The 27,130-nt window shown below is 38.1% G+C and overlaps 1 protein-coding gene across 1 annotated transcript; it reads left to right on the top strand.

Annotated features, from left to right (window-relative positions):
- Window positions 1–10,080: 10,080 nt before the first annotated feature.
- Window positions 10,081–25,359, top strand: CNIH1 (cornichon family member 1). The gene is made up of 5 exons (XM_010982941.3): window positions 10,081–10,275; window positions 13,647–13,715; window positions 17,653–17,765; window positions 18,876–19,019; window positions 21,056–25,359. Exons 1-5 carry the CDS (start codon window positions 10,195–10,197, stop codon window positions 21,081–21,083), a joined length of 435 nt encoding a protein of 144 aa, XP_010981243.1. The 5' UTR covers window positions 10,081–10,194; the 3' UTR covers window positions 21,084–25,359.
- The last annotated feature ends 1,771 nt before the right edge of the window (window positions 25,360–27,130 follow it).

The raw sequence follows: 27,130 nt of genomic DNA, 5'->3' as shown, positions 1-27,130 counted from the left end.
CACATATGTGGTCAACTAATATTTGACAAGGGAACCAAAAATATTCAATGGGGAAAAGATAGTCTCTTCAGTAAATGGTGTTGGGAAAGCTGAATATTTACATGCAAAAGATTAGATCCCTATCTTACATCACTCACAAAACTTCACAAAATGGATTAAAGTCTTAAATAAAACTTTAATGAAACCTGAAACTATAAAACTCCTAGAAGAAAACTTAGAGAAAAAGCTCTTTGACACTGGTCTTGGCAATAATTTCTTGGATATGACTCCAAAAGCACAAGCACCAAAAGCAAAAATAAGCAAGTAGAACTACATCAAGCTTAAAGCTTCTGCACAGCAAAAAACCAATCGGCAAAATTAAGTGGCAACCTATAGAATAAGTGAAAACATTTGCAAACCATCCACCTAACAAAAGGTTAATATCCAAAATATGTAAGGAATTCATACAACTCAATAGCAAAAAACTTCAAACAATTCTATAAAAAAATGGGCAAAGGACTTGAAAGAACTTCCTCAGAAGAAGACATACAAATGGTCAATAGATACAAAAATAGATTGTCAATATTACCAATCATCATCTCGGAAATGTAAATCAAAATCATGAGATATCACCTTGTACTTGTTAGAATGGCGATCATCAAAAAGACAGAGTTAAGTGTTGACAAGGATGTGGGGCAAAGGGAACTCTTGCGTACTGTTGGTGGAAATGTAAACTGGTATGGAAAACAGTATGGAGGGTCCTCCAAAAATTAAAACTAGAACTACCATATGATTCAACAATCCCACTTCTGGGTATTTATCCAAAGGTAACAAAATCACTTTCCTAAAGAGTTATCTGCACCCCCATGTTCATTGCAGCATTATTTACAATAGCCAAGATATAGAAGTAATCTAAGTGCCCATAATACACGAATGGATAAAGAAAGTGTCACACACACACCCAGGGAAATATTATTCATCCATAAAAAAGAAGGAAATTCTATCTTTGAAGGCATTATGCTGAGTGAACTAAGTAAGACAGAGAAAGACAGATACTGTGTGTTCTCACTCATATGTGGAATCTAAAAAATCTGAACTCATAGAATAGTGGGTAGAATGGTAGTTGCCAGGGGCTGGGGGTTTGATGGTGGTGGGAATGGGGAGATGTTGATCAAAGGGTACAAATTCCAGCTATAAGTTGAATGAGTTCTTGGGATCTAATGTACAGCATGGTGACTATAATTAACAGTACCGTATTAGGTACTTGAATGTATTGATGAATTGTTGTATTGTCAAGGAAGTAAATCTGAAATGTTATCACCACGCATAAAAAATGGTAATTATGTGAGGTGATGAAGGTGTTAACTAAACTTATTGTGGTAATCATTTTGCAGTATATCTATGTATCAAATCATCATGTCATATACCTTAAACTTACAAGTTATATGCCAATAATAAAGCTGGAAACAAGCATTTTAATATATATTAGCTTCCTTTCAATCATTTCCCGTGTATTTTGAAAAGATAATTGTGTGTGGTATGTATCCATATAATGTATAACATAATATATACATTCTCCACTTAAAAAGTACTTATTCCTAAACATAATTAGATAATTTTCTATTTTTCTGAGTGAATATGTCATGGTTTATTTAACAATTCTTCTATTGTTGGATATTTTGGTTGTTTCCAATGCTATTGCTAGAGATATTTTTGTGCAAAAGGCTTTTCCATGCTTTGGATTATTTTCAAGACACAGACCTGGAATCCCAGCAGCTATGGGCAAGAAGGAAGCCTTGCCAATACTGAATATTTTCATTTATTTAAAGTACTACCTAACTTGATTTACCAAAATGATTATCTTTATTTTTAAACTTGCTTTTCTTTGATTACTAGGGAGAGTTGACTATTTTCTCATGTTTGTTAATCAGCCACAAGTGTAAACTGTGTGTGAACCTACCCTTTGTCCACTCATCAACTGGGGTTTTAGATTTGATTTTAGACTTTTCAATGTACTTATTAACCCTTTGTCTTTTTTTTTTTTAACTGGGCATATTTCAGTTTCTTTCTTTATTTTGGTACTTTAATGTTTAAAAATTTTTAATTTATTTTTCTATTTACATAATTGAATCTGTTGATTGGATGAGGTTTTTGTGTGTGTGAGTGATGTAACTGACTGGTTTTAGTTTAAAAAATACACCCATGCCCAGAGATTTGCCAGCCTTATATGTTGTCTTGTCACTTTATTTTATTTTATTTTTTGGAAGGGGAGGTAATTAGATTTATTTACTTATTTTTAGAGGAGGTACTAGGGATTGAATCCAGGACCTTGTGTATGCTAAGCATGTGCTCTACCACTGAGCTAACCCTCCCCACCTGTCTTACCATTTTAAATGGCTAGCCTTGGATTTACCTAGTTACATGATATAAAGAGACCTTAAATTATTAATGTACCTCAATAAGGGTTTTAACGTTACCAAAATTTTTTTCCAATAATTTGGGATGCCACTTTTGAAAAATACTCAGTATGTGGAATTGTCTTTTTGCTGGAATAATTATTCTAATATATTGACATGTTTGTCGATTTTTGTGCTTCAGTCATACTTATAATTATTATAGCTTTATCAAATGTTTTCAAATCTCATAATTTCACTTTTCTATGTTTTCGAAGATTTATTTGGTATTTTCTTGTATTTATTCTTTAAGGTGAATTTTAAAATAATGCTTTGAATCTCATTGGGACTTTGATTACAATTGTGATAAATTAATTTGGGAGAAAATGACATCATTTTAAACCTAGATCAAGGAAAATCTTTTAGCTAGGTCTTTTATTTTCCTCAGTGAAGTGGTATTGGTGGCACACGCTCTTTGTCAATGCTTCTGGGCGTTCATTTCAATCCAGCTCTAGTCATGGGATTAGTCATGAGATTACTCACAATTGCTCACAGTCAGAGGAGACTGACCTGAGGTGGCTGTGCAGGTTAGCCTCATTGGGGTTGGAATATGGTCCAGGAACTGGAAGCTCAAGCTGCACAGACTGCATTTTCTGGTTTTCACTTTAAATGCAGAAGTGTATGGATCCTCTGCCAGGAGGGTAATGAACTTACCTCCCCGTCTAGTTCCACTGTTCATGCCGTCGAACCACCTGACCATCCACTATGTTAGTCTCTTCTCAATCTCACTGCTTTGCCTTCCTGGAAACCAGTTCGACTTCCCTTTACTCCTGGATCATCTTAGCCCTTCCTGCCACATAGCCCCTCTCATTATGAGTTCAGATTCAGTTCCTATTACAACCCTTTTGGCCTGGGTGTGGTAGCGGCTCCTGGCTACTGCTGGCTGCATGTTCCCTTGTTAGTTTCCTTCAGCCCTGCCCACACCACTGCAAACAGTCCAGTGCATTGCAATGTGGCGCATGACTGGGCTGGCACTTGCCCCGGCCTAGCCTGGCCTGGCCAGGGTGTGGCCCAGCTTTGGAAGGTGAGAGTCCTTGTAAGGTTGGAGGTGAAAGATGGAATCTCATTACCATTCTACTAGCCTGGGGCTCTCTCTGAGAAACACATGGAGCTGGTCCAATAGAACTGGAGGAAAATGAGTTCTTTTTAAGTTGTAAACTTGTGGCTGTATTTATTTATTTTACATTTTTTAATTTAATTTTTAATTTGTTTTTGTGAGGGGAGGCAATTAGGTTTATTTATATTTTTATTTTGATGGAGGTACTGGGGATTGAACCCAGGACCTTGTGCATGCTAGACATGCACTTCACCCCTGGGCTATACCCTCCCCCTCTAAACTTGTGGCTTTAAAAAAAATATGAAATGTTCCTAATAAACAAAGTATATAAAGATCTTAAAAGTGTACAATTTAAAGATTAACCACAAAAGAGTGTAAAATTCAAAGATTAACAAATGATAAAGCAGATACCCATGCACTCATTACTCAGCCTGACTGCCAAGTATAGAGACACTGAGGACAGTGCTCTGGGCTATGGGAAGAGCAGCTCCATGCACCACGACTTGCTATGTCTAGTTTGCTCTTATGTTTTTTTCCATGTTTTCCAAACCAGTGGAGTTACTAGACTCCCAACATCAGGTTCTGTGATGTTTCAGGGTCTAATGAGCCTAGCCTAGGATGACGTGATCCATAGATAGGGTAGCAGCCAAGCAGTGAACATACTGAATTTTGACAGTTACTGAGTTTGAATCAATTCCCATTCTTGTTTAGGAAGAGAAGCAGGCTCCTGTGGGGAAAGTGACTTCTTTACTTCTGCTTAGACATGATTTTGATCTGCTCGTGCTTGTGCTACTTGTGGTTTCAACGTACTCTGGGATTCTGCTTACTCCTGGGTTCCATGGACTGCTTTCTCGCTAGAGTCTCTCCACTTGTGGCCGTGCCCTCTGTTACTGGGTGTCCTTATATATCTCACAGTCGAACTCCCAGAGAGACAGGGTCTGTGTGGTCCTCTTGAGGATGTTGTCCTGGTTGGGTGGAGCAGTGCCCAGGCAGCCGCCTCCTCAGTGCTGAGCTCCTTTACTTACGATAGAATTCCCTAAACCCAGGCAACCTGGACCTGACTCTGTTCCTTGCAACCTCAAGGGCCTGAGTAACCACTCACAGATCAAATGGGTAGAATATCCAGCAAAGAAAATTTGAAAGCAGTATGTCCTGCAGAGTGAATGAAACACAGTGGGCATTCTGTTTACAGCCTCAGGAGATCACATGTGCAAAGCCATCCTAAAGAAGATCAAGTACTCCCTGGTGCTGAAATGTGGTTAAATAAGTTCTTAAAATAACAATCAGTGTTTTTCTCTTGTATTTCCTTCTCCCCATACACTGTGAAGGTGGCTAGCTGTTTAGACGTCCATTCCTCGAGGATTTTTGCAGACAGGACAGAAAGAAGAAGTTGTTTGAAGTCGGCTGCTCTCTTGCTTTATGCGAAAGCCCTGACTGCACTGAAGAGACTGCTGGGTGTCCCTGATGGGGAAGGGGTTGAGAGAAGGTTTTTGGGGTCCGGGAGAGGAAGAAGAGAGAATAGCTAGTCTCCTCAACTGGAAAAGGAACAGAGGTCTGTGGGTCTTCCACAGTTGTGGGCACCTAGAGTCTAGGCACTGCTCTGCCCAACCAGGACAGCAACCCCTAAGGACCACACAGACCCTGTCTCTCAGGGAGTTCGAATGTGAGGAATACAAGGACACCCAGCAGCAGAGGGCAAGGCCGCAAGTGGAGAGACACTGGAGAGAAAGCAGTCCACACAATCCAGGAGTAGAGACACATGCCCTGCTCTGTGGGCCCTGGGGAGGTGGTGACATAACAGAAAGGGTGACCTCAGGAGCCTGCAGGGACCAGAGTTTCCAGCCTTGGCAATGATTCTAATATCTGCCAGTTCTGTTGCTGTGACCATGTGCATTTCCAGGACTCTAGTGTGACACTGGGAAGAAGGACCTCAATAATACCTGGTACAGAATCTTTCACTAAGTCAGTGGAAGTGGAAATGGAGTTGGAATTAAGTGATTAAAAATGATCAAGAACATAGATCCTTCTCTGTGACCTAACAATTCTACTCCTAAGTAATATATGTTCACAAAAAGGCTCATGCAAGAATGTATATAGTATATTTATCTATAACAGCCCCAGACTGGAAATAATGATGTCCTTCAATAGGAGAATGGATAAACAAATTGTGATGTCTTCATACAATGGAATATTACAGAGCAATAAAAAGGAATGACTACTAATACACCAACAACATGGATGAATCTCAGAAACAGGCTGAAAGAATCCAGACATAAGAAAACATAGTGTATAATTTTAATTGATAAGGTACACTAGAAAAGACGAATCTGTAAAGACAGAAAACAGATTAGCAGTGGCCTTGGGCTGGGCATTGGGCAGGGCACAGAGGAGCTTTTGTGGGGTCTTGTAAATGTTGAACATACTGATTATGGGTGCTTACCTGAGTGCATCATTTTTGTCTAAATTCATTGATTGTGCACTTAAAATGGGTCTATTTTATGTTATGTAAATCATACTTTAATAAATTTGTTTTTAAAATGAACTATTGTGGAAGAATCTCAAAGAAAATCCTCAAATATTATGTGAGCCAAAACAGCCAGACACAAAGAGAACATATCATAGAATTCCATTTAATGAAGGTCAAGAACAGGTAAAGCTAACCTATGGTACTAGAAAGCAGAACAGTTGTTGCCTATGGCGGGGTAGCGGGGGAGGTGGGAGGTGGAAATGATGGAACTTTGTGGGGGGAAGGCAGTGTTTATCTTGTTTGGGGGTGGTCATTATGCAGGCGTATGCATGTACTGAAACTCCTTATACACTTAAAATCTGTATTTTTCACCATCTTTAAATTTTTACCTTCATGTGATTTTACGAGAAAAAAAGGCACACACAAAAAGAACAGTAACAATAAAGAGACATATTTTGCGCACATGAGATGGCTGAGTCATTTTTGTACAGTGGTTCCTCTCATAATGGTTGTGTAACAGGCACTCCTAGGGCAAAGGGCAAGGTGGATGACACAGCCACCTGATAGGAGGAGTTGCATCTTGCTGGACAGCCAGTGCTCTCTAGCTGCACGCAGCCTGAACCTGGTGATTTAGAAATAAATGGATGTGGTAAACAGAAAATGACATGAACAGCTGTCATCTCTGCCCCATGCAGAGCAGCCAGGAATCAGACATCATTCTGGAGAGGCAGGAGCTACTTTTCCCCAAAACCTTGGGCTGGCGAAGGGCTCCTCCTTGGAGCACATGGCATGAAGGCCATGAATCCTTGAATGCGCTTTGAGCTCTGCCAAAAAGAAAGAAGTGAGGTTGTCTTTGGAGGCAACCAATGCCTCCTGCTATACCCCCCATTTTTCCCGGTCATGGCTATTCTTTCCAAGGCTTACGTCTCAGTCACCTGTCCAGATGTGACCCATGAACACCAGGTAAAATTGCTTTCCTCGCACATATGCAGACCTCCTCTGGAAGATTGGGAACTGCTGGCCTACAACTTTCTGTGCTCAGGGTTCTTGTCTCATTACTCAAGGCCAGGGCCCAGGTCCCCCCAAAGCATCATGGGTTCCACATGGTATACATATCCCAGATGACACATCACCCTCTTGTTCCACACCTGTGGGAGACCTTGAGTTGGTTGAGGGCAAATTCACAATAGTGCTGCGGCTTTCCCTTTATGTTAGTATCATGTCTGAGGGTCCTGTTCACACTTTCCCCATGGAGGGGGTGCATAGTTTACAAGCCTCCTGGGCCAAGGAAAGAGGATCATCCCATTGGTGTGAACTGCATGTGGTGCTGGGCGGAGTGGCGAGCATCACTCCCACTTGGATGATAGATGTGTGAAGATGGCCTGCTGTCGAATGGCAGTTCTCAGCAGACACCAACGGAAGGGAACAGTGAGCTCAGCTGCCAAACTGCTCCCTGGAGTCTGGAAAGGCGGTGCATGTTCCTGGGTGAGCTTGCAGCTTGCTTGAGCTCACATTCTCCTATCTGTTCAGCACCTCCTCTCCCCTCTTCGTCAGCACTGGCTTTCTTTATTTAGTCTAGGGGCTGGAGAGTTCCCTCTGGCGTGTCTGAACTTTTCGGATCCAATTCTTAGACGACATGCTTTGCACTTGTGGGTTTTGATTTCCAGTTCTCTGGTGGCTGACCTGTGCCTAGCTGCCTGGGCTGAGGACATGGGCAGTGGGTGGAGAGGAGGCAAACTGATGCAAAGACAAGTTGAACAAAGGCAATTTGAGCAAGCAAAGGAGAGAGGCGGGGAGAGAGTGAGCGAGCGAGCCTGAGATTGGTATTTCTTTGCAATATCATCCAGCCCCATCCATATATACAAGTAGAAGCAGGAACTCAATTCACTGTGTATTATAAAATTACTCCCATGGGCTAAAAGGGTTAATGCAACTTGTAAGAATACCGCTCATAAGGGTCCTCCAAAATGTCAAATAAACTCATTACTTTCCTCACCAACTGCCTTGTCTGTGGTTGGTTGATCTAATCAGCCATTTGCCCTCATTAAAATGGGTGTGTTTTCTACTGATTACAGTTGTGTAATATTGTTTGAAGCAATGCTGTCCAATAGAACTTTCTTCAATGATAGAAATAGTCTTTATCTATGTTGTCCAGTGTGGTAGCCAGCGGACACATGGGGCTATAGAGCACTTGAAATATGGCCAGTGTTGCTGAGGAACTGAATTTTTAGTTTTATTTAATTTTAATCAATTTAAATAGCCACAGGTGACTAATGGCTCCTGTACCAGACAATGCAGGTCTAAAATTTACCTGTTTGCGCTGATAAAACGTGAAGGGGGCTTCCTACTGCCCCAGCTTCTGAGCAAATCAGTCAGAATTCTATCCGACACAGAATAAATCTTTGTTTTGATATGTAAAATGCTACCCTTGAATGAAGTAGAAATCTGCCTTCCTTAGATCATGAGTCCTCCTGGATGAATACTGGCCAATGCTGTATTTTGCCATGCTTCTATGGCCTGTAGTACTGAATACGTCTTCTTTGATGTCTTCCTTTCTCTCACCGCTGCATCCAATCAATCAAGTCCCGCTGAACTTATCTCTTAAATATTATCAAATATATTCATTATTTTTCCTCCCAGCTTCCACAGCTTTAGTCTGAGCCACAGCAACTTTTGCCTAGATCATTGCTGTGGGATCCTTGCTTCCAATCTCACACTTCTCTAATCAGGGTCATCATGTATAGTTGGGCAGTTTGTATACTGCAACAGGTGGCTGACCAAGGGGCTGAAGTATAGCCTACATTCTTGTGCCTTGGTGTGGAACTCTGTTTATCTGGAGAGAGTACCTTTGTAATTTGCACAAAGGCGTCACATAATCCTGATGGTATATACCTGTGTTATCCAAGACAGTAGCCATTAGCCACATGTAGCTCTTTAAATTTTAATTAATTAAAACGAGTAAAATTTAAAGTTCAATTCCGCAGTCATTCTAGCTGCACTGCAAGTGCTCACTAGCCACATGTGGCTATTGGCTACCAGATTGAACAGTGCAGATAAAGAACATTTCCACCATTGTAGAAAGTTCTGTTGGACAGCACTGGATAGACTCTGCTTCTAAACCATTCTCTATACAATTTGCTGGTGTGAGCGATCTTTAATGCAAAGCTAAACATGTCCCTCTTCTGCTTAAAAGCCTTCAGTGAATTCCATTTCCATCAGCAGAGATCAGTTAGCCAGTAGTGAACCAATTTTGTGGGTCACAACCAACATTAAAAACAAAACAGCAAAAAAGGATAGAAGGGCAAGTACTCATAGATCTTTAGTATTGTTTTGTGAAATTTTTGTTATATCCACATTTTTCTCTATATCTAGATGTCCATTTCTCTGTAATTCAATGTGTATATAATGTTCTGCTGTTTTACAATGAAAAAGTCTTATTGTATGTGGTGAGCAAAACAGTGAAAAACATGGGCCTACGTCTGAGCTCCTTAAGCAGGCATAAAAGACCCTCTATGATCCGAACCCTTGCTAACCCCTTTCCAACTCTCAGCACTGTCTTGTGCTATACTCCACTAATTCAAACTGCTTAGGTGGTTTCACCTAAGACACTGAGCTATTTTCCTTTCTCTCATCTCTGGGCCTTTGCTCATGTTCAACCCTCTCCTTGAACGGCTGATCCTACCGTTTCTGCCTGGACAACTTGTACTCATTATGTAAGCCTCAGCTTAAGAAACATCTCCTCCAGGAATCCTTCCCTGAACGCTCAAGGGCTGGCTGAGTGCCCTTCCCTGACCTTTCATAACAGGCCGCAGACTTCCGTTAACAGGGTTATAATACTGTAATGATTTATTTACGCATTCGTTTCCGGCATTATACTAACTTCTTTCAGTGAAAGTATTATTTTACTCTTCTTTGTATCTCAAAGGAGAGGCACAGCGCCTGCAACATACTAGGCACTCATTCAATAAATATTTGTTCAAAGAATAAACGAACGAAGAAAGCAAAATAAACCAATCGGCTATGCAGACAATGCCAGTGCATGGCAGACTCCGGCCATGGGAGGGCGCCGGTGCGCCGGAGCTGGTGCGCAGGCGCGCTGGAAGCCGGGCGCCGGGGCGGTAGGAGCGGCGGCATCGGTCTCGGCTGTGGCCGCGGGAAGTGAATGGTTTTACCCAGAGGGCCCTGCGCCGCCTTTCTCCGCTGGCACCGGCGCTCCTCCGCGCTCCTCCTCCCCGGCCATGGCGTTCACGTTCGCGGCCTTCTGCTACATGCTGGCGCTGCTGCTCACTGCTGCGCTCATCTTCTTCGCCATTTGGCACGTGAGTAGCCGGAGCCCGGGGAAGGAGGGCGAGGTGGCGACGCAGCCTGTTCTCGCCCTGGGCCTGCGGTCGGGGCGGCGACGGCCTCCGGGAGGTCCGCACGCCCGAGGATGGGGCCGGGCCGGGGCGGTGCCGAGCGGCGAGGGGTCTACGCACCCTCCGTCCGCGGGCCTGGGGCTGCACGTCCAGGAGGAGCCGAGGTGTGCCGTGGCCGGATGGATGCGCCGCCGTGTCCCGGCGCAGGCCGCGCGCGCCGCTACTTCTCCCCTGCCGGGTGGGGCGGCCGCGGTCCTGACGGGCCCTGCGGGACGCCGATTCGCTGGCCGGCACCGCATCCCCGCATCCCCTCACCCCTCAGGAGGATGACAAGGCGCAGAGGGGCGTGCTACGGGGATGAAGCTTGCCGAATTATCATTTAATACACTTTGCCTTTGTTTTCGGGTGTCCACAGGAGGATGGCCATAATGAGATAATTATAAAAAATACTTTAGATGAATTTCTAACTCTACTTTTCAGCACTTGTTGGGTGCTGTTTAAGTAGAATTCCGCCTCCCCCCCCCCCCCCCCCGGCGGATTCTTGTTTCCTGGTGAACTTTGATGCAGGTTAAATTGATTGTTGACCACATCTCCAAACTTTTCTCATAAATCATACTCTGACCATCAGTTTCTTTAGAGACAGTCTTCCTAGCCACCTCTATATTCAGGGCAGCTTTATTTATTAGAGGTAGCTTTAATTTGGTTTTGAAAATGCTCAGAAACCTTAGGCTTCTCTAGGGCTTTTTTTTTTTTTTTTTTCCTTTTACTCACATCATGTTTCAGGACAGAAGCACATCTTTACTGTTCCCTGTAAGGAACAAATAAGTTCCCTGTGAAATAGTTCTACAAGAGATTTTTAAGGATTCCTGTTTCTCTGACACAACAGACTTTTGGAAATCAGTTTTCATTAAAAATTTATCTTATATTTGCTCTGCCCTCCCATATTCTAGTACTTTCTGGAATATTGGTCTTAATTTGAATGTTTGGGCATGTTCACTTATGTAAATTTTAAGTCACTTTTCATCATACCCATAACAAGGATTTGTTAAGGAATATAAAGGGGCAGAGTGATTATATGGCAGCAGTGTCTCAAATCCATTCCCTTTTGCTAAAGAATGTGATTACATTCATGATTATTTTAAACCAAACTGCTTGTGTAGTGGGGAATGCTTCTTTAGGCTGTTAAGTAACTGCTTCCTCAGAATGCTTGTCAGTAGGAACCTATTACTTGAAAATCATTTTAGGCTCTTTGATAGACTAAAGACAATAAATAAAGATAGGTTCAAGCACAGTTCCTCCATTAAACAACAAAAAAAGATAATTTGGGTTACAAACTAGCTCCGCCTTAGTAAGCCTCTGATGAAACTGTAATGTGTGGTTTTCTGCCATCTGTGGATGAGGATTTCAGTCATTTCCTGCTTGATGGGCACTCTTGGTTTTCTGAGATGAGGATTTTTAGAAAGCTGTGGATGGCTTACATTTTGAACTAGGTTGTGTTTGGTTTAAGGAAAACCTGAATGGAACTTTAAAAAAAAATTGGGTAATTTAGTTTTAGCTTTGAAACGAATATGTGTCTGGGTGAAGTAGATAAATTTAAGCCCTATTATAGAATTAAAAATTTGTTTGTACTCCACAGATTAGTGGCGAGCTTTTGTCCTTAGGGATTGCTTAGTAGTTTAGAGGATTATGCATCCTTTGGGAACAAATTGAAAATTCTAAATAAAGATACAGTTTTAATTTTTCTATTAACTATGTAACCATCAGTTTATTTTCTTAGGTAGTTTAGGTGTCTGTGAGAAGACTCATTTGGAAATTTCAAGTATAAATTTAAAAAATCCTGTTTACATTAAAACGCTGTATGGAGGATTTTTTTGTGCTGATGGTTACATCAGTCAGTTTAGTCCTAATTCATGTGATTGTTGCTCTGTGGAGAAGAGAGATGGGAGAATAGATTTGTTTGAAAACTAAAAATGCAGAAGTCATTCCCTAAAGAAGTGCATCAAATTTAAAGGTATCCTGAATTGTATAGTTTGCTACCTTTAGGGATTTATCTGTTTTATTGTTTTTGCATTTCTGTGGAAAAGTTTGTGAACATCTTTGTCCAGACACACAGTCAGAAAAGATTTGAAAACTACCAGTGTAAGAATCTTTTCAGAAGAGTTTTGGAAACTCTAGCTTATAGCACTCAAACAGAAACCCATATAGCAGCATGCTATTCAAAGGTCATTTGAAATCACATGAAGAAAACGTCCAGTCAAAAAAAAGTTTTAAAGCATAGGTTTTGTACTCTGCTGTTAAATTGGACCTTGTTATAGGCATTAGTTGTATTTGTAATCACAGTCCTTGCCTTAAACTTTATTACTAAAATGCATTGGGAATATGTCACAGCTGATGTCAGGTAATTGACCAGTAATGTCCATAAGTAATCAGAAATTAGTATCTTCCAATCATACATTTATACTGTTTATATGTGTTAGGGGGCGTTAGCAAAGAAAAATGCCTTTTGGTGAGTTCTGTAGTTTTTTTAAGCATAGGGCGGTTTTTTCTCTTTTTTTCTTTTTTCTCCCTTTTCATTTGGTAAATATTGATTGAACACTTAAGTATGTTCTAGGAACTATTTTAGGCCCTGGGACATAGCAGTGAACACAGTGAAAATCTTTACTCTCATGGAACTTACCTTTTGATGTTTAATTATTTTCCTTCTATTTCTATTTTCCTTAGAATTTTTATTAGGTCAGACTGGTGAATTTTGTAAAAGTCTAGAAATTAAAAAAACTCATCTTTCTATGAAGCTAAGAATTTTAACAGGGAAGTAATCAGCATATTAAAAGCTAGAAATAGGACTCCATTGATCACTGGTAATATTGAGCAGTCCTGTCTAGCATATAAAGATGCTAGTGCTGACCCAGCAGAGGAAAGGCAGATTAAGGTCTCTGTCCCCTGTGTGACTAGTGGCAGCAACTAAAATAGCTCCCCCTCAAACTTGGTGCCTTTGGCTTCTTCTTTTGACGCTTAACACCAGTAAGTGATGTGTCACCCTTACTTGATTTTTAGTGCATTTTGACTTTGAAGTTCTGTTGTTAAAGCCACATTTTTTTCTCAAGAGTAGAACAGAAACATTCTTGCTTTCTTCTGTTTAATAAGTGGTATGGTTTTATTTATTTATGTATTTATTTCTTTATTTATATTAAAGTGTAGTTGATTTACTCTTACCATGTAAGTAGATGAGATCCTTCTCCCCTTACCACATTTGTAACTGTTTTACTCGTTATACCATGAGAAGCTGGCCTTAGTTGGGCTTACCCTAGATCCTAACTATTTTATTTTTATTTCAGATTATAGCATTTGATGAGCTGAAGACTGATTACAAGAATCCTATAGATCAGTGTAATACCCTGAATCCTGTAAGTTATAATATGTTTTTCTCTAGATTTTTAAACTGTTTTTGCTTTTAACTTGATATAATTTGAAAATGGCCAATATTCTCAGTATCATGATATATTTGTACTTTATAAAGTAGGCAGAATTTTAAAAAATATTCTTTTTCCTGTCCTGCTTGATTATTCTGACTATTATTAATCTGCTGGTGATCTTGTCAGCTGTCATACTAACATTCTTCCAATCTGCTTTTTACATTGTCGGCCAAAGACAGTTGAAAAGGTCAAAAAGATTAAAAGAGTCAAAATTGCATTAAAGGTGTGTACTGCTTTTTAGTTTAAATGTTTTAATGCTACATTCATTTCATGGGGAGGGTTAGGGCATTTGTATTTGTAAAATGTTCTGTTCAGTGTGCTTGTTCATATGCCTGTTGAGGTTTATGATTTCATGAAATTTCATATTTTATGCAAATGTTTGCTTGCTGGCCCAGTCAAGTAGGGAAAGCTGTTAAATGCTCATGCATTTAAAAAAATGTTATAGCCATAGGCACTTTGATATTAAATTATTTGGTGTAGCGTTTGAAAGTTGGTTAACATAAAATGACTCTAATAGTGAAATTATTTTTCTGTTGGGACTTTTCTGAAGTCGTCTGCAGGTGGAGTCCTTGGTATCATACCTGCTTTTATCTTTTGGTTATGTCTATTCTGGAATTCATTAATTTACTCTTACAGCTGATGTTTATTCAGAACCTTTTAGGTGAATAGCTGTGCGTATTGTTAGGCTCTGGAATCTTGCAGTAATGCTGACCTTTGACTCATGTCAGAATTTTGTGGATAACAATTTATATGTAAATCCTACGTAGTGTTTCTAAAACAGATCTGTCCTACACTAAGTTCTGACCTCTGATGGGTTTACTTAAGATGTGGCCCCATTGTGCTTAGGGGTTTTGTATATAATTTTGACTTCATTTAGTTTAGTCATTTAGGAAGATTCTCCTTTAGCCTGTAGGTTTAATTTTTGCCTAATTGGTCAGAAACTGAAAGGTTGTTTGTAAGAAAGCAGTAGGGATGTCTTTAAGAAATAGAATATAATAATTCATCTTTAAAAATTACGTAATGAAGATGAAAACATGTATAGACTTTAGTTACGTAAAGCTATATAATGCGCTAGCATGCTAGAGGGACTTTATTTGGAAAGGGTCTATAAAATTAGTTTGCTACTTTATCATTGTTTCCTAGATAGATAGATAGATAACTAAGCATGATGGAATAGATTTCTAGTTTGTCTTTAAGAACTGCTACAGTGAGACTTGATGTAGGTACAATTAAAATTACTAACTTTTCTGTTTCTCTGCTCTTATGAAGCAAAATATGAGATGAATCTGCTTTCTCATTGGAAAGTAGTAATGTTCATTGTAAAACATACTTTTGAAATTGTTACTGAGAAATTAAGAAACTGACATTTCTCCTTTTGACAGCTGTTTATTAATAGTATTCTATCTTCTTTGGCTTTTCATTATTTCAAATGATGACGATAATAGCTGAAATCAGATGAGGGCTTTCCTGGGTACTAGACTCTGTGCTAAGCATGTTTACCTGGGTTGTTTTATTCAGTTCTCATGACACTCCTGAGAGGTGGGTATATTATACTCACGAATAGGAGAGTAAACCGAGGCCTAAAGAGGTTAAAGCACTTTGCCCAAGGTCATACAGCTAAAGTCGAGCCAGAAATCGAACCCAGACAGCATGATTTTTAAGCTCAAATTCTTGTATTTTCCTAATTTACTATAAATTTAAGGACTAATTTCATTTCAACATATAATATGTGATTTCTGGCTTTTCTTAATGGAAAGAAATTCTCACTTTGTGCTTTGGACATCCTAATGCTGCTGTGGATTGCAAGGAAGTTTCTATACCAGCACAAGTTGTGTTTTGGACAGGGTGCCGATAATTGGCTTAACAGCAGTGCATCTGACAGTTTTCCCTATTGAAAATTTGTTTTGACAATTCTGCCAAAGTATGGGGGAAGAGAAATACCATTATTTTTTAAAATGTGAACCTTAACTAGAGAATATTATGATTTGCATGTTTAAGTACTGTCATTTCAGCCGTATTTGCATGAAGTATTTTTTTTGGATACTAGTATTTGTGTAAATGTTGGTTCCTAAATGGAATAATTTTGTGCCACTTAACGGGGAAATTTTGTCATTAAAGAATGACTGGAGAGGACTGGTCTTATAAGAGATGCATTATTAAAGTTTCTGGACTTTTTTGAGGAGAAGGGAGGGAGTGTGGTGTTTGTTTCATATTAGAACTGGTAGAGTTGCAGATTTTTATTATCAGTCTTACTAAAGAATATTGTTTAAGAGCAGTAGGGATCATGCTTTCAATATCATTTTTTCCTTTATGTTAGTCTGGAAGTGTGGCCAGTTGTATTGTTAGGTATCAGTTGGTTTTAGAAGGCTGACATAGACTTACTGTATTTTAAAGAAAAGTCTTATAATTTAAACTACTATTGTAAACAGCAGCTCTAGGGGAACTGCTAATTAAATGTATATTCTTCTTGGTTGTAGTCTTTGCAGTTCAAAGATTTTCCTATGGATATTTTCTTGTTTTCTTGAAGATGTTTAACTTTGATCTTAATTAAATGCTGGCTTAACAGTTCATGTTATTTACATGTGTGTTTATATATATATGTGCAGAATTTATCTTTTGTTATTATATTGCTTAAATTTATAGAAAATATCTGGTTAGTGATGTAGATTAATTGGTATTACTGGGATTTTATTTAAAATGGTACTCATTAAAAACTTTGCTTTACAGCTTGGACTAGAAAAACTAATTTGGGAATATTAGAAAATGGGCTTGAATATGTAGTATATTATTTCTACAGCTCTAGTTTCCCCTCAGGAAATATCTGATGATGTTGAGGATTCACATAATTTTAATTTGGTAACAATGTCGGCACATTTGAGAAATTGGCTTTTCAGCTAATAACTTGTAGGAGGCTCTTTGGCTAAAACTTGCAAAGAAGGATTTTGGTATTTTTACTTAACAGAGTCATTAGGCTGAGAGCTTCAGGATGAGAAAGATATTTTAAAGTAAAGCATGAACTCTTGATCATTTTATAAAAACATTTTGCTTGAACTAATTTTTCCTCACTTAATACTACCTACTATCAAAAGATGTATCTGGTTTTGAGTTCTGAGCTTCTACCGGTCTGCTGTGTCTGTAGCACTTCCTTGGAGAAAGCAGGCTGAAAGAAACAGGCCATATAAGAATGGAGCTCTGGAACCGGAGAATTCCTGTTTCATGGTTCAGATCTCAGTCTTTTCCCTCCTACATTGCAGAAAGCACATTGTTTTCATCTGTGCATATAAGTGTTCTTTCCCCCCTGACTGTGCTGAGATTATTGGCTGTTGGCTTTCCATTGAAAAATTACTTTTGTGGTAATGTTATGTGGTTTGCTAAATATTGTATATGTAGCATCCCTGGTTTCTGTTAAAGGCTTAAAAATACTGATGTTCAAACTTCTAAAGGGAAGTTTTGTTTTTGTGGATTTTTTAATATCATGTTGCATGTGATCAGATACTTCATATTTGTATTTTTATCATTCTTGAATGGTGGAAATAAAAACTTCCAAGTGATTAGCAAATAACTATGTTTGAACAGTCTGGGTGGTAACTTTTTAATTTAACTGCTTGCTGTAAGAATTCAGGTTTTAAATTCTAATTTATATATTATTCTTTTAGTGCAAGCTATATCCTCTGGTCAGTTTGCTTGTAATTCTGCTTTTGGTTGAAAGTTAAATATGAAAGTAAAACTCAGTAGCATCTTTCATTTCTGATTCTAAGAGAACAGTGATTTTTTTTTTTTATGGAAACTTAGTTGCCACCTCCTTTCCAAATTAGCAGTTGATTTAATGCCAAGGGATGTTGATAACTGGCTTGTGTTTTTCTTCCAGCTTGTCCTTCCAGAGTACCTCATCCATGCTTTCTTCTGTGTCATGTTTCTTTGTGCAGCAGAGTGGCTTACACTGGGTCTCAATATGCCCCTCTTGGCATATCATATTTGGAGGTAATATTTAGATACACTTCTAATACTTTTCCTAATTAAATTTTAATTATACTTTGGTTGATATGGTTATCACATGCTACTCACCTAAATGAAAACTGAAAATTAGTTGGCATTTATTTTTAAAACCATGTGGATGAACAAATAACTGTTTAATACCTCTTGTGAAGCTTATGTTACTACTCTTTAAAGGACTTTTTAAAAAATGAGGTATAACTTGCAAACGGTGATGTGTGCATGTTTGAAGTGTACAGCTCGGTAAATTTTTATATATATATACATACCTGTGAAACTACCACCAAGATTGAGATACACAGCAGTTCCAGCTCCCCAGGAGAGTCCCTTATGCCCCTTCTCAGTCAGTTAGCCCTGTACCTCCCCGGGAGAACCAGTGATCTGCAGCTTAGATTCATTTTGTCCATCTTTGAACTTGATGTAAATCAAAATGTATGGTGTGTGTCTACTTCCTTCTCCATGTTTACTTTATGACTTTAAATTTGGTTATTTATAGAAAATATTCATATTTCATAACTTCTGAAAGTTATATCTGATCTGTACAGAGTGAGAGTTTTTTGTTTTACATAGGCATATCATAGTCTCATTGCTGTTGATTTTAGGAAATACATACTGAGGAAATATTTAGGAATAAAGTGGTTTCATATCTATAACTGGCCCTGAAATGGCTCAGAAAAAATAAAAATGTATGTGTATTTAGAGAAAGAACAGACAAGAGAAGGATAAAGCCATGTGGTAAATGTGAACATTTGGAATATCTTGGTGAAGTGTTCTTTATGTTAAAATAAAAAGTTGAAAGAAATAAATCGTATTTCCTTTTACAGTTATTTTTCTTGGATTTCTGAAAGTGTAGAAGAGACCAGATATGACTTGTTTAACTGTCCTGTTCTCTTTTGTTTAACTGTCCTGTTCTCTTTATGGTTTCCAGTTTTAAAATTAAGATAATAAAAGAAAGGAACTCCACTTAGAACTAAAAATATGCTTCCCTATGTGGACTACCTCTCACTGTAACAAATATTATTTGAGAAGGAAAACACTCCTTTCCATCCTGAAGGTTAGCTTCCATTCTGAGTGGCTAATCAACTGTGTTTATTACAGGTATATGAGTAGACCAGTGATGAGTGGACCAGGACTCTATGACCCTACAACCATCATGAATGCAGATATTCTAGCATATTGTCAGAAAGAAGGATGGTGCAAATTAGCTTTTTATCTTCTAGCATTTTTTTACTACCTATATGGGTAAGTTTAAAAAATAAAATGAAAATACGATTTCACTTTACTGCCTAAAAAGTTTGCAGGCATTGTGGTCTGAACACGTTAAAATCCACTTGAAGAATAACTCAGTGTCTTGAATGGTGATAACTGCTAGTGGTGTAGTTCACACCAGCTAATTCACACACATCTGATAAACTGGTACTTGTCAAGGCAGTCAACTGGTGTGTAGTTAGAGGCAGAAAGTTGGGTCAGGGATGCTGCTTCCAAAGTCTCAAGTCAGTGAAGAACAGTCCTCATTCTGCATGGCAGAGTGATGGCATTGAGAGGATATGGCCATGTGACGATATAAAAAGGCTTTTGCTTGGCTTTCACATCTGTCTCAAGATTGTGTTTAATTTTTCCTTTATCATTCTTCATAAACTATTCTCTGCCCTTTATTTTCTGGTTTGCATGTTCCAAATGGGATGAAGGAAAGAAACAGGTCTGTCTTACAGGATGATTATTGATTTTTCTCCCTTTATACAGTGATGGACTCTTACCATGGTTCCTCTTGGTCAGGGTTTCTTGGCCTTGGCACTGTTGGTATTTTGGGCAGGATAAATCTTTGTTGTGAGGCAGTCCTGTGCATTGTAGGATGTTTAACAGCAACCCCAGTCTCTACCCACTGGATGCCAGTAGCATCACCCTGCCCCAGTCATAATAACCAGAAATGTCTTTGGGTATTGCCCGATGCCCTCTGTGGGGCAAAATGAGCCCTAGTTGAGAGCTACTGTTCTAGGTGTACTCTAGGTGGAGTAAATCGGCTGCTTACTGACACTGGTAGTGGACGCTGGCAAGTGTTGAGTTAAAATTTTTCTTTAAGCTATATAAATACACTTTTTTTCATCTTTTATTGATGAATATATTCAACTAGAGGGCTTTCCACCTGATTATCAAAATATGAAGAAAATTAGCTAAAGTAGATGAAAGTACTGTGAAAATTAAGCTTCTATTCTCTCTCCTTTTTGTTACTTGAAAACTCAGTATTAAGTGGTAGGCTTATATTTATATTTCTTGTTGACATCATATAAGTTTCCATTATGGAAAAGGATGAAGTGCTAGATTGAAATTTATGAAAAATGTATTTTTATGCTTTTAGAGATTTGTGAAAAGTGAGTGTCCTTTAGTGCATCTACAGGTGTTCATACATGAAACAAAGATAGTGAAAAAGTTCTGAAAAGTGAACTTCCACGTGTCCCTTGATTTGTTAATTTTCGTTTTTTTGTTTCCATAAGAAATGTCTGGAATAGTGCTAGCATATAGTAGGCAATTAAAACATATTTGTTGTAAGAAGGAAAATAAATGAATTTTTGAATAGATGATAAAATTGGAGATGTCGAGTTGTGGGAAAATGTTCACCAGGAGATGTCATTCATTTCTGTTTTAAATTGTCTATCAAGTATGCTCACCTCCTTGCTTTGTATTTCCATTTAGATACCCATGCTTTTGAACCATGCCTCTCCCACATGTTCTTCATGTAGGGTTGCCCAGCAGCCTAAATCAAGTGGTTATTGGCTTTTATTTTGCTTGCTTCTCCTCTTTTCTTTTTTAACTCTGCTGCTGTTGCCTGGAGTGTTTCTCTAATGGGGAAATTCCTTAACTGATCATTCCTTCTGTAAAATGGGGATAATGTTGGTACCTACCCTGCTTCCTAGGAGCTAACAGAAGGCCTGGCATAAAGTGAGCCCCTGGAGATGCTCACTCCTATTAGACACAGGGTGCTGTTTTGGATTGCTTCTCTAAGCTCTGATCCCCCATTAAGCTTTCAGCTGTGCTGTTCTACTTGCTAAAATTGGAAAGGAAATAGGGGACAACTACAGCACATGCACTGAGCCAATCCTACCTTAGGCAAAAGTCCATAAATGCAGATTAAAATCATATTGTGAACAAGTTCTGTGATGGTGTGATATCACCAGCTAGTTTGCTATATAAAGCAGACTCAACTTTTTGGTTTTCTTAGTTTTATAATTAAGAATGTTTGAATTAACAGCCTGAATTAACAGCCTTTTTCTTCTTTTCAGCATGATCTATGTTTTGGTGAGCTCTTAGAACAACACTCAGAAGAACTGGTCCAGTTAAGTGCATGCAAAAAGCCACCAAATGAGGGGATTCTATCCAGCAAGATCCTGTTTCCAAGAGTAGCCTATGGAATCTGATCAGTTACTTTAAAAAATGACTCCTTATTTTTTAGATGTTTCCACATTTTTTGCTTGTGGAAAGACTGTTTTCATATGTTATACTCAGATAAAGAATTTAAATGGAATTACGTATAAATTAATATAAAATGACACCTCTGGTGTTGACAGGTTTGAACTTGCACTCCTTAAGGAACAGCCATAATCCCTTGAATGATTGCATTAATTAGTGACTGTCCTTAGTCCATTGGAAGCTTTCATTTATAGGAACTCATAGGGCTCATTTTGGTTTTATTGAAATGCCATTTAATTATAAATTAGCTGTAGATATCAGGTGCTTCTGATGATCTGAAAATATATATCTGACCTGTAGGAAACTTCATGGGTTTCCTCGTCTATCATGTAGGTGATTATATATGGATACATTAAAAAAATAAGAAGAGTGGGATTTTTTTCCCTTCGATTTGAAATATCCCTGTATATTGCATGAATGAGAGATTTCCCGTATTTCCACCAGGGTAATATACTTGCTTTAATTCTTAAGCATAAGTGAACATGATACAAAAATATATGCTGACTTACTTGTGAAGAATGCATTTAAAGCCATTTTAAATGTGTTTAATTTGTGAGACACTACTTATTAACAAATTGGTTATTATACTTAACTGTTCTAGTCTGGTGGTAAAGGTATTCTTAAGAATTTGCAAGTACTTTAGATTTTCAAAACTGAATGAGAGAGAACATTGTATAACCATCCTGCTGTTCCTTTAGTGCAATACAATAAAACTCTGAAATTAAGACTTATTTTCAGTGCATTGTTTTAAAGATTACAAATAGCTATTTCTTAAACTTGCTTATTCCAAATAAAGACATATCGCTGTCAGTTTTTAAAAAAGATAGTAAAGTATTACATTGTGTTTTTTTTTTTTTAATACCATGCTTGGATCTACAAAGGAAGACTTTTAAATGGTTAAGCACATTACCATATCTATTGTCACTGGTCAAGATTCATAAACACTGGTGGCACAGCACCATCATTTTTCTTACCAATTAAAATTTTTATTTTGAAACTTAAAATGTTTAAAATATTTTTTTCCTTTTTGAAACAGTAGGTTTTAAGGTAAAATGTCACAAATTTGTGTTTTTGCTGCTGCTTGTAAAGCAGGTAAATTATGGCTTGTGTGTTTTCATAAGCATTCTTGTGCTTTATTTGGGATGAGGAAGTTAAGGCAATTGAAAATAGTGTAAATGGTTCAAAGTTTCTTAAAGGATCAAAGAAAGAAAACCAAGATATATAGAAACTCCACATAATGATCAAAGGAGTTTATGGATGTGTTTGTGGAAGTCATACTCTAAGTACCACTTGAATTAGATGCTGTTTTATTCTCTACTAGTGAAAAAATGCTTCCCCACCTTTGGGAGAGTGGCTGTTACTGTTTTAAGATTGGGTAATGGGGGTGAAAAGGTTGAAGAAGAGGACGTAGAACCAGAAGAATAAGGAGAGTCAAACCATTTCATAATGAGAGGAGCTTTGTAACGACCTTGTATTTTGTACTCTGGAGAATGGCTCGAGGGATCTGACTGTTCATCAGTTCATGTAGTAAATTGTTTATTAAGCTCTTGCTAGGCACTGAAGACTCATGATCTGAGTGTAAGCAGCCATTCAGTTTCTAATCCACTCGATTGTAGCAGCATGCATTCATTTTTCTTTCTTGTTCACAAGTACTTTTGATCATGAGAGAGCTGGCCAAGTCTTCCATGCTTCAGATAGGTTTCCTGGGGCCATTGCTTTTGTATTCTTGTCAAAGCATTTTTCTGAGTCCTTGCTGTCTCTTAGCAAACACCACTTCCCTTTATAAGTTTTAACAAACATCCTTTTAATAATGTATTTCACAATATTCTCCAGGATTAATGCAAGGTTTACTGCTTGCAATTTGTAGAAGCCACCTTCTCATGCTTCAAAAATTAGATATGTCGTCCTTAGCTGATTCCTCAAAGATGGCTTGACAGTAAGGTTCATCCATCTCAGTAGTAGGTTGTTAGTTCCTCATCATGTAATTGATTAGAAGGTTGGGGACCTGGATGCGCTCATAATATCTACTCATCTTTACCTATTCCAGTGTTTTATGAAATTAAGTCACTTACCAAGAGAAAGCAGAAACCTAATATTTGCATTTGACAGTATCCCGCCGGTTCTTTTCCTTGCTCTGAGTTTAATTTCTTCCCCCATTAATCTGGTTTAGGCGCCCCTAGCCATCTTCCTTTTTTTCCTGCATGCCCAGCTGGAACTTACTTAGCCTGGGTTTGTGATCCTTTCCAGCTTTAGTCAGACCACCCTGTGCAGCCATAGCTGTTTATTTAGGATTCTTTTTTCCTTTGTTATAGTTACTTTTGCTATTGTGTGTTTTGATTTATCTTTAAGAACTTTCCAACCCTCTGAAACCATGAGTGTAACACACTGTGGTTTATGTCTATGTCAGCAACTCTGTTGCTGTTGGTCCTACAGATCCTCCATTAAAAGTCCTATGTAACAAATGTAGTCTATTTAGCAGTTACTCATTTGAATAATAGTGTATCATGGCAATATGTCCTGTTAGTGCTAAGGAGTATAGGGGTAGAAACTTACTTAAATGCCCGAATCTGAATTTTATTAATAACATTTGATGATTTTCACAATATTTAACTGATAGTCACTCCCTATCCCAGGGTAAAGGAGAGTTGGGTCACAGGCTGCACGTAAACTGCTAATTTGTTTGAAGTTTGAATTGCTTTTCATGGGAAGTGGGTAGTGATAGGAAATGACCAGACAATCCACTTCTGACACGTGTCAGGTATTAACTAAAGCATTTGAGAAGCCTAATGGATTATACCATGAGTTGCCAGACCTACCAGTCTAGTTCAGATACCCAGATAATGAGCTTACACAAAGCAACAGAATGCATGGCAATTTGCAATACGTGTCTTTTTGAAAGCCTGTTCGGTATTTTTCAGCTTGAGGGTCACTCATGCTAGTAGCTCTCATAGAGCTCTTCTCTGCTCCGCAGATCAACATTTTGAAAATATGTCAGATAATTGCATAGAAAGGAAATAGAGATGTAGATACACCTTGAAACTAGCAAGTTGTTTTCCTTGGTACAACACTTTTTCCCTCCAGTTATGTATTTATGAACAGTGTTCATGGAATATTATTGCTGTAGCTCCAAGAGTGGCTCCTGTGGGTTCCCCACACCTGTAGGAGGGTGGGCTTTCACTTTAAGTGTGGCTCCATCATAGCAAGTGTGCTATATTGAGCCCATTAAAATGACCTATATTTAAAAGTATGTATCTAATCTGTTTACATCATGTAACACAGATGTGCATCTCTCAGTAATCAGCTGTATAGTATAATTGTAAATCAGAAGTTTTGACAGCCAATATATTTTAGAACAACACTTTTCAAAGGGGAAAAATAAAAATATCAATATGTTGTCTAGCATTGTTCATGAGAGTACCCATATTTGGATACTGTTAATGTTAATCTCAAATAATTTAAGCTTTTTTGCTCAAACCAGTCATTGATCTGCGGTGAGACCAGCAGTTAATGAATCTCTGGCACTAGTACTGTACAGCTCAGCAGATGGTTCTGAACTAATACTCGAGGGTGTTGCCAAGAGAGAAAATGTGATTCTATTTCTGGATATGTTGAATAGCTTTCTTAGAACAATTATTTTGATTAAAATTAAGAGTTCTAAAGCTAAATGTCTAAAAGGAGTAAACAATTCTGTTGCTTGTTCTGCTTGGTTTTGGAAAAAAACCATGAAAGGTAACCTGTGGGGTTGGAAAGAAGGTTTTACCCTACATTAATTTTATTAATGCACATTGTGGAAGATGTAGAGAACATCTTGACATGGAAAACAATAAGTTAACTTTTACCATACAGTGCTTTCCTAAACATTTAAATTTCTTCAGTTACCATGTTCGTGTAGAAAAACTTATTGAATAATAAGTGGATGACAAGGTAGACCTTAAAACTACTAAGGGAAACACAGAATGTAGTTAGCTGTCTGTGCTCATGGTTTGTTAACATCTAAATTAACCTTAATGGTGCTGTATCACTGTCCAAAGACAACGCGCTTATGTCATCCTGCCTTCTTAGAGCTTGCCTGCTTTATTTTGCTTTTGTACATTTAATAAAAACTGTCTCAAATGTTTCCTTGTGTACTTTATGGATGATGGTTGAGTCTGGGTGTTGATTCTATTTCAGCAACTAACTGGCTTGTGTATGACCAGGACTCTAGCTGGTCTCTCTGCCTCCCCCCACCTCCCAACCCCATTGTTTTGAGGGCTGTCCTGCAGGTTGACCTGAGAAAATGCTTTTCCAAGAATGTTGGAATTACATTTTTATTAAACTTAATTGGACAATTATATTTGAGTAGTGACATCCCACGTTTCTTTGTTATGGAGTAACTGATGTTCCTTCTTACACTTGGTATTAAAGTAGTTAAGCATGTTAAATGTGGAAGGCTTACTAGCACTTGGAGAGGAAATTAGAGATGCATGCATTCTGAAAATTCAGTTGATCATCAAAGGATTTGATTAGTCCATGCCGATATTTTTCCTCCATTTTCTTAAGTATTCATGAATAAGCTATATTTTTATATTGGGAGAAAGCTAATATAAGGTTTGGTAATGTCAGTTTCAATGACTATTTAAAGTTTAATGGAATATTGTGATTTAAATTGTATAATACCAAAATCATGAGGAAGGTCAACCTGTTATTGGAGCCTGTACTTTAAAAAAATAACTTCCTTGCTATAACTTTTGGCATTTACTATCTTGGATAAGAAATCCATAGGGATATGTGATTCTTCCACCTTAAAAGCTTTCTAAAATCTTAAGTTCTAAAAGCACTGTGTATATAAAAGTATTAAAAATACTGATTTTATATTATGGTACATGCTGGCTCTCTGGTCTGACAGTCCCAAATAGCACTAGTAATTGTTTTAAAGTATTCCCTAATGAAATTACATTAGTTCACCAGAGCAAGAAGAGTGAGAGACAAAGTAAGACTTCTGGTAATTATATGATTAGTAACACCATGTGGTGAAATTTACTTTGCCTTGTGTGGAAGTATCTCTGACCATTGGTGACATTTGTGATTGCCAACTTTTGGTTACTTACAAGATTATTTAAAGACTATGTGTTGAAATTTACTTTGCCTTGTGTGGAAGTGCCTCTGACCATTGGTGACGTTTGTGATTACCAGTAGCTAAAGAACCATGGGACTCTGTAGCTCTGAAACCATTGATGTCTCTTAAACAGGTGGGTCTGACTCACTGTATGAACTTTGTCTACAAATGACTGCTTTCGTTAGCTCAATGTTGAATTTGAAGACAAAAAGACATGTTCAATAGCATAGAGTGAAGTGAAGGAGTGAGAAAATTGGGAGATTGTTTATCTGTAGAAAAGTGCTTTATAAAATAAATGTAAAAGAGGGATTAAATTCATCCCATGTAGTTCCTAGGGTGAAAAAATGAATACTCTAAAAAGAGAGCAGCTGTCTGAACCAGTGAATTACTCATCTGGGAGAATGTTCCAGCAAATGCTGGGTAAACACCTGTTGGGGATGATATGGCATTGGGAGGGAGGTGATGAGAAGATTCAAGTTCTGTATGTCTATGAAGTAGAAGAAACAAAGAGAATTTTCAGAGGAATAGAGGGTAAGAGTTATTTAAATAATTTTTTCATGGCTCATACCAATTTTCATATGTATTACTATGTCATATGCCACCCAGAAGCTACCAATAATAATATGAAGTTAAAGTGTGGTAAAAAGTAAAAATATGCAGTCAGGCATTTTTCCATATGCTTTTTTTCAGCATTACCTCCAAGTAAAATATACCAGAGCAGCTAGTGCATTTCTAAAAAGGAAAATTGTATAGCAATTTTTCTATCTCCTATAAGAGATGAAAGAGACAATGA

Source organism: Camelus dromedarius, chromosome 5 (genome assembly GCF_036321535.1).
Source record: "Camelus dromedarius isolate mCamDro1 chromosome 5, mCamDro1.pat, whole genome shotgun sequence".
Taxonomy (NCBI): Eukaryota; Metazoa; Chordata; class Mammalia; order Artiodactyla; family Camelidae; genus Camelus; species Camelus dromedarius.
The sequence above is the reverse complement of the archived record's forward strand: the minus strand, read 5'-3'. Positions and strand labels throughout refer to the sequence as shown.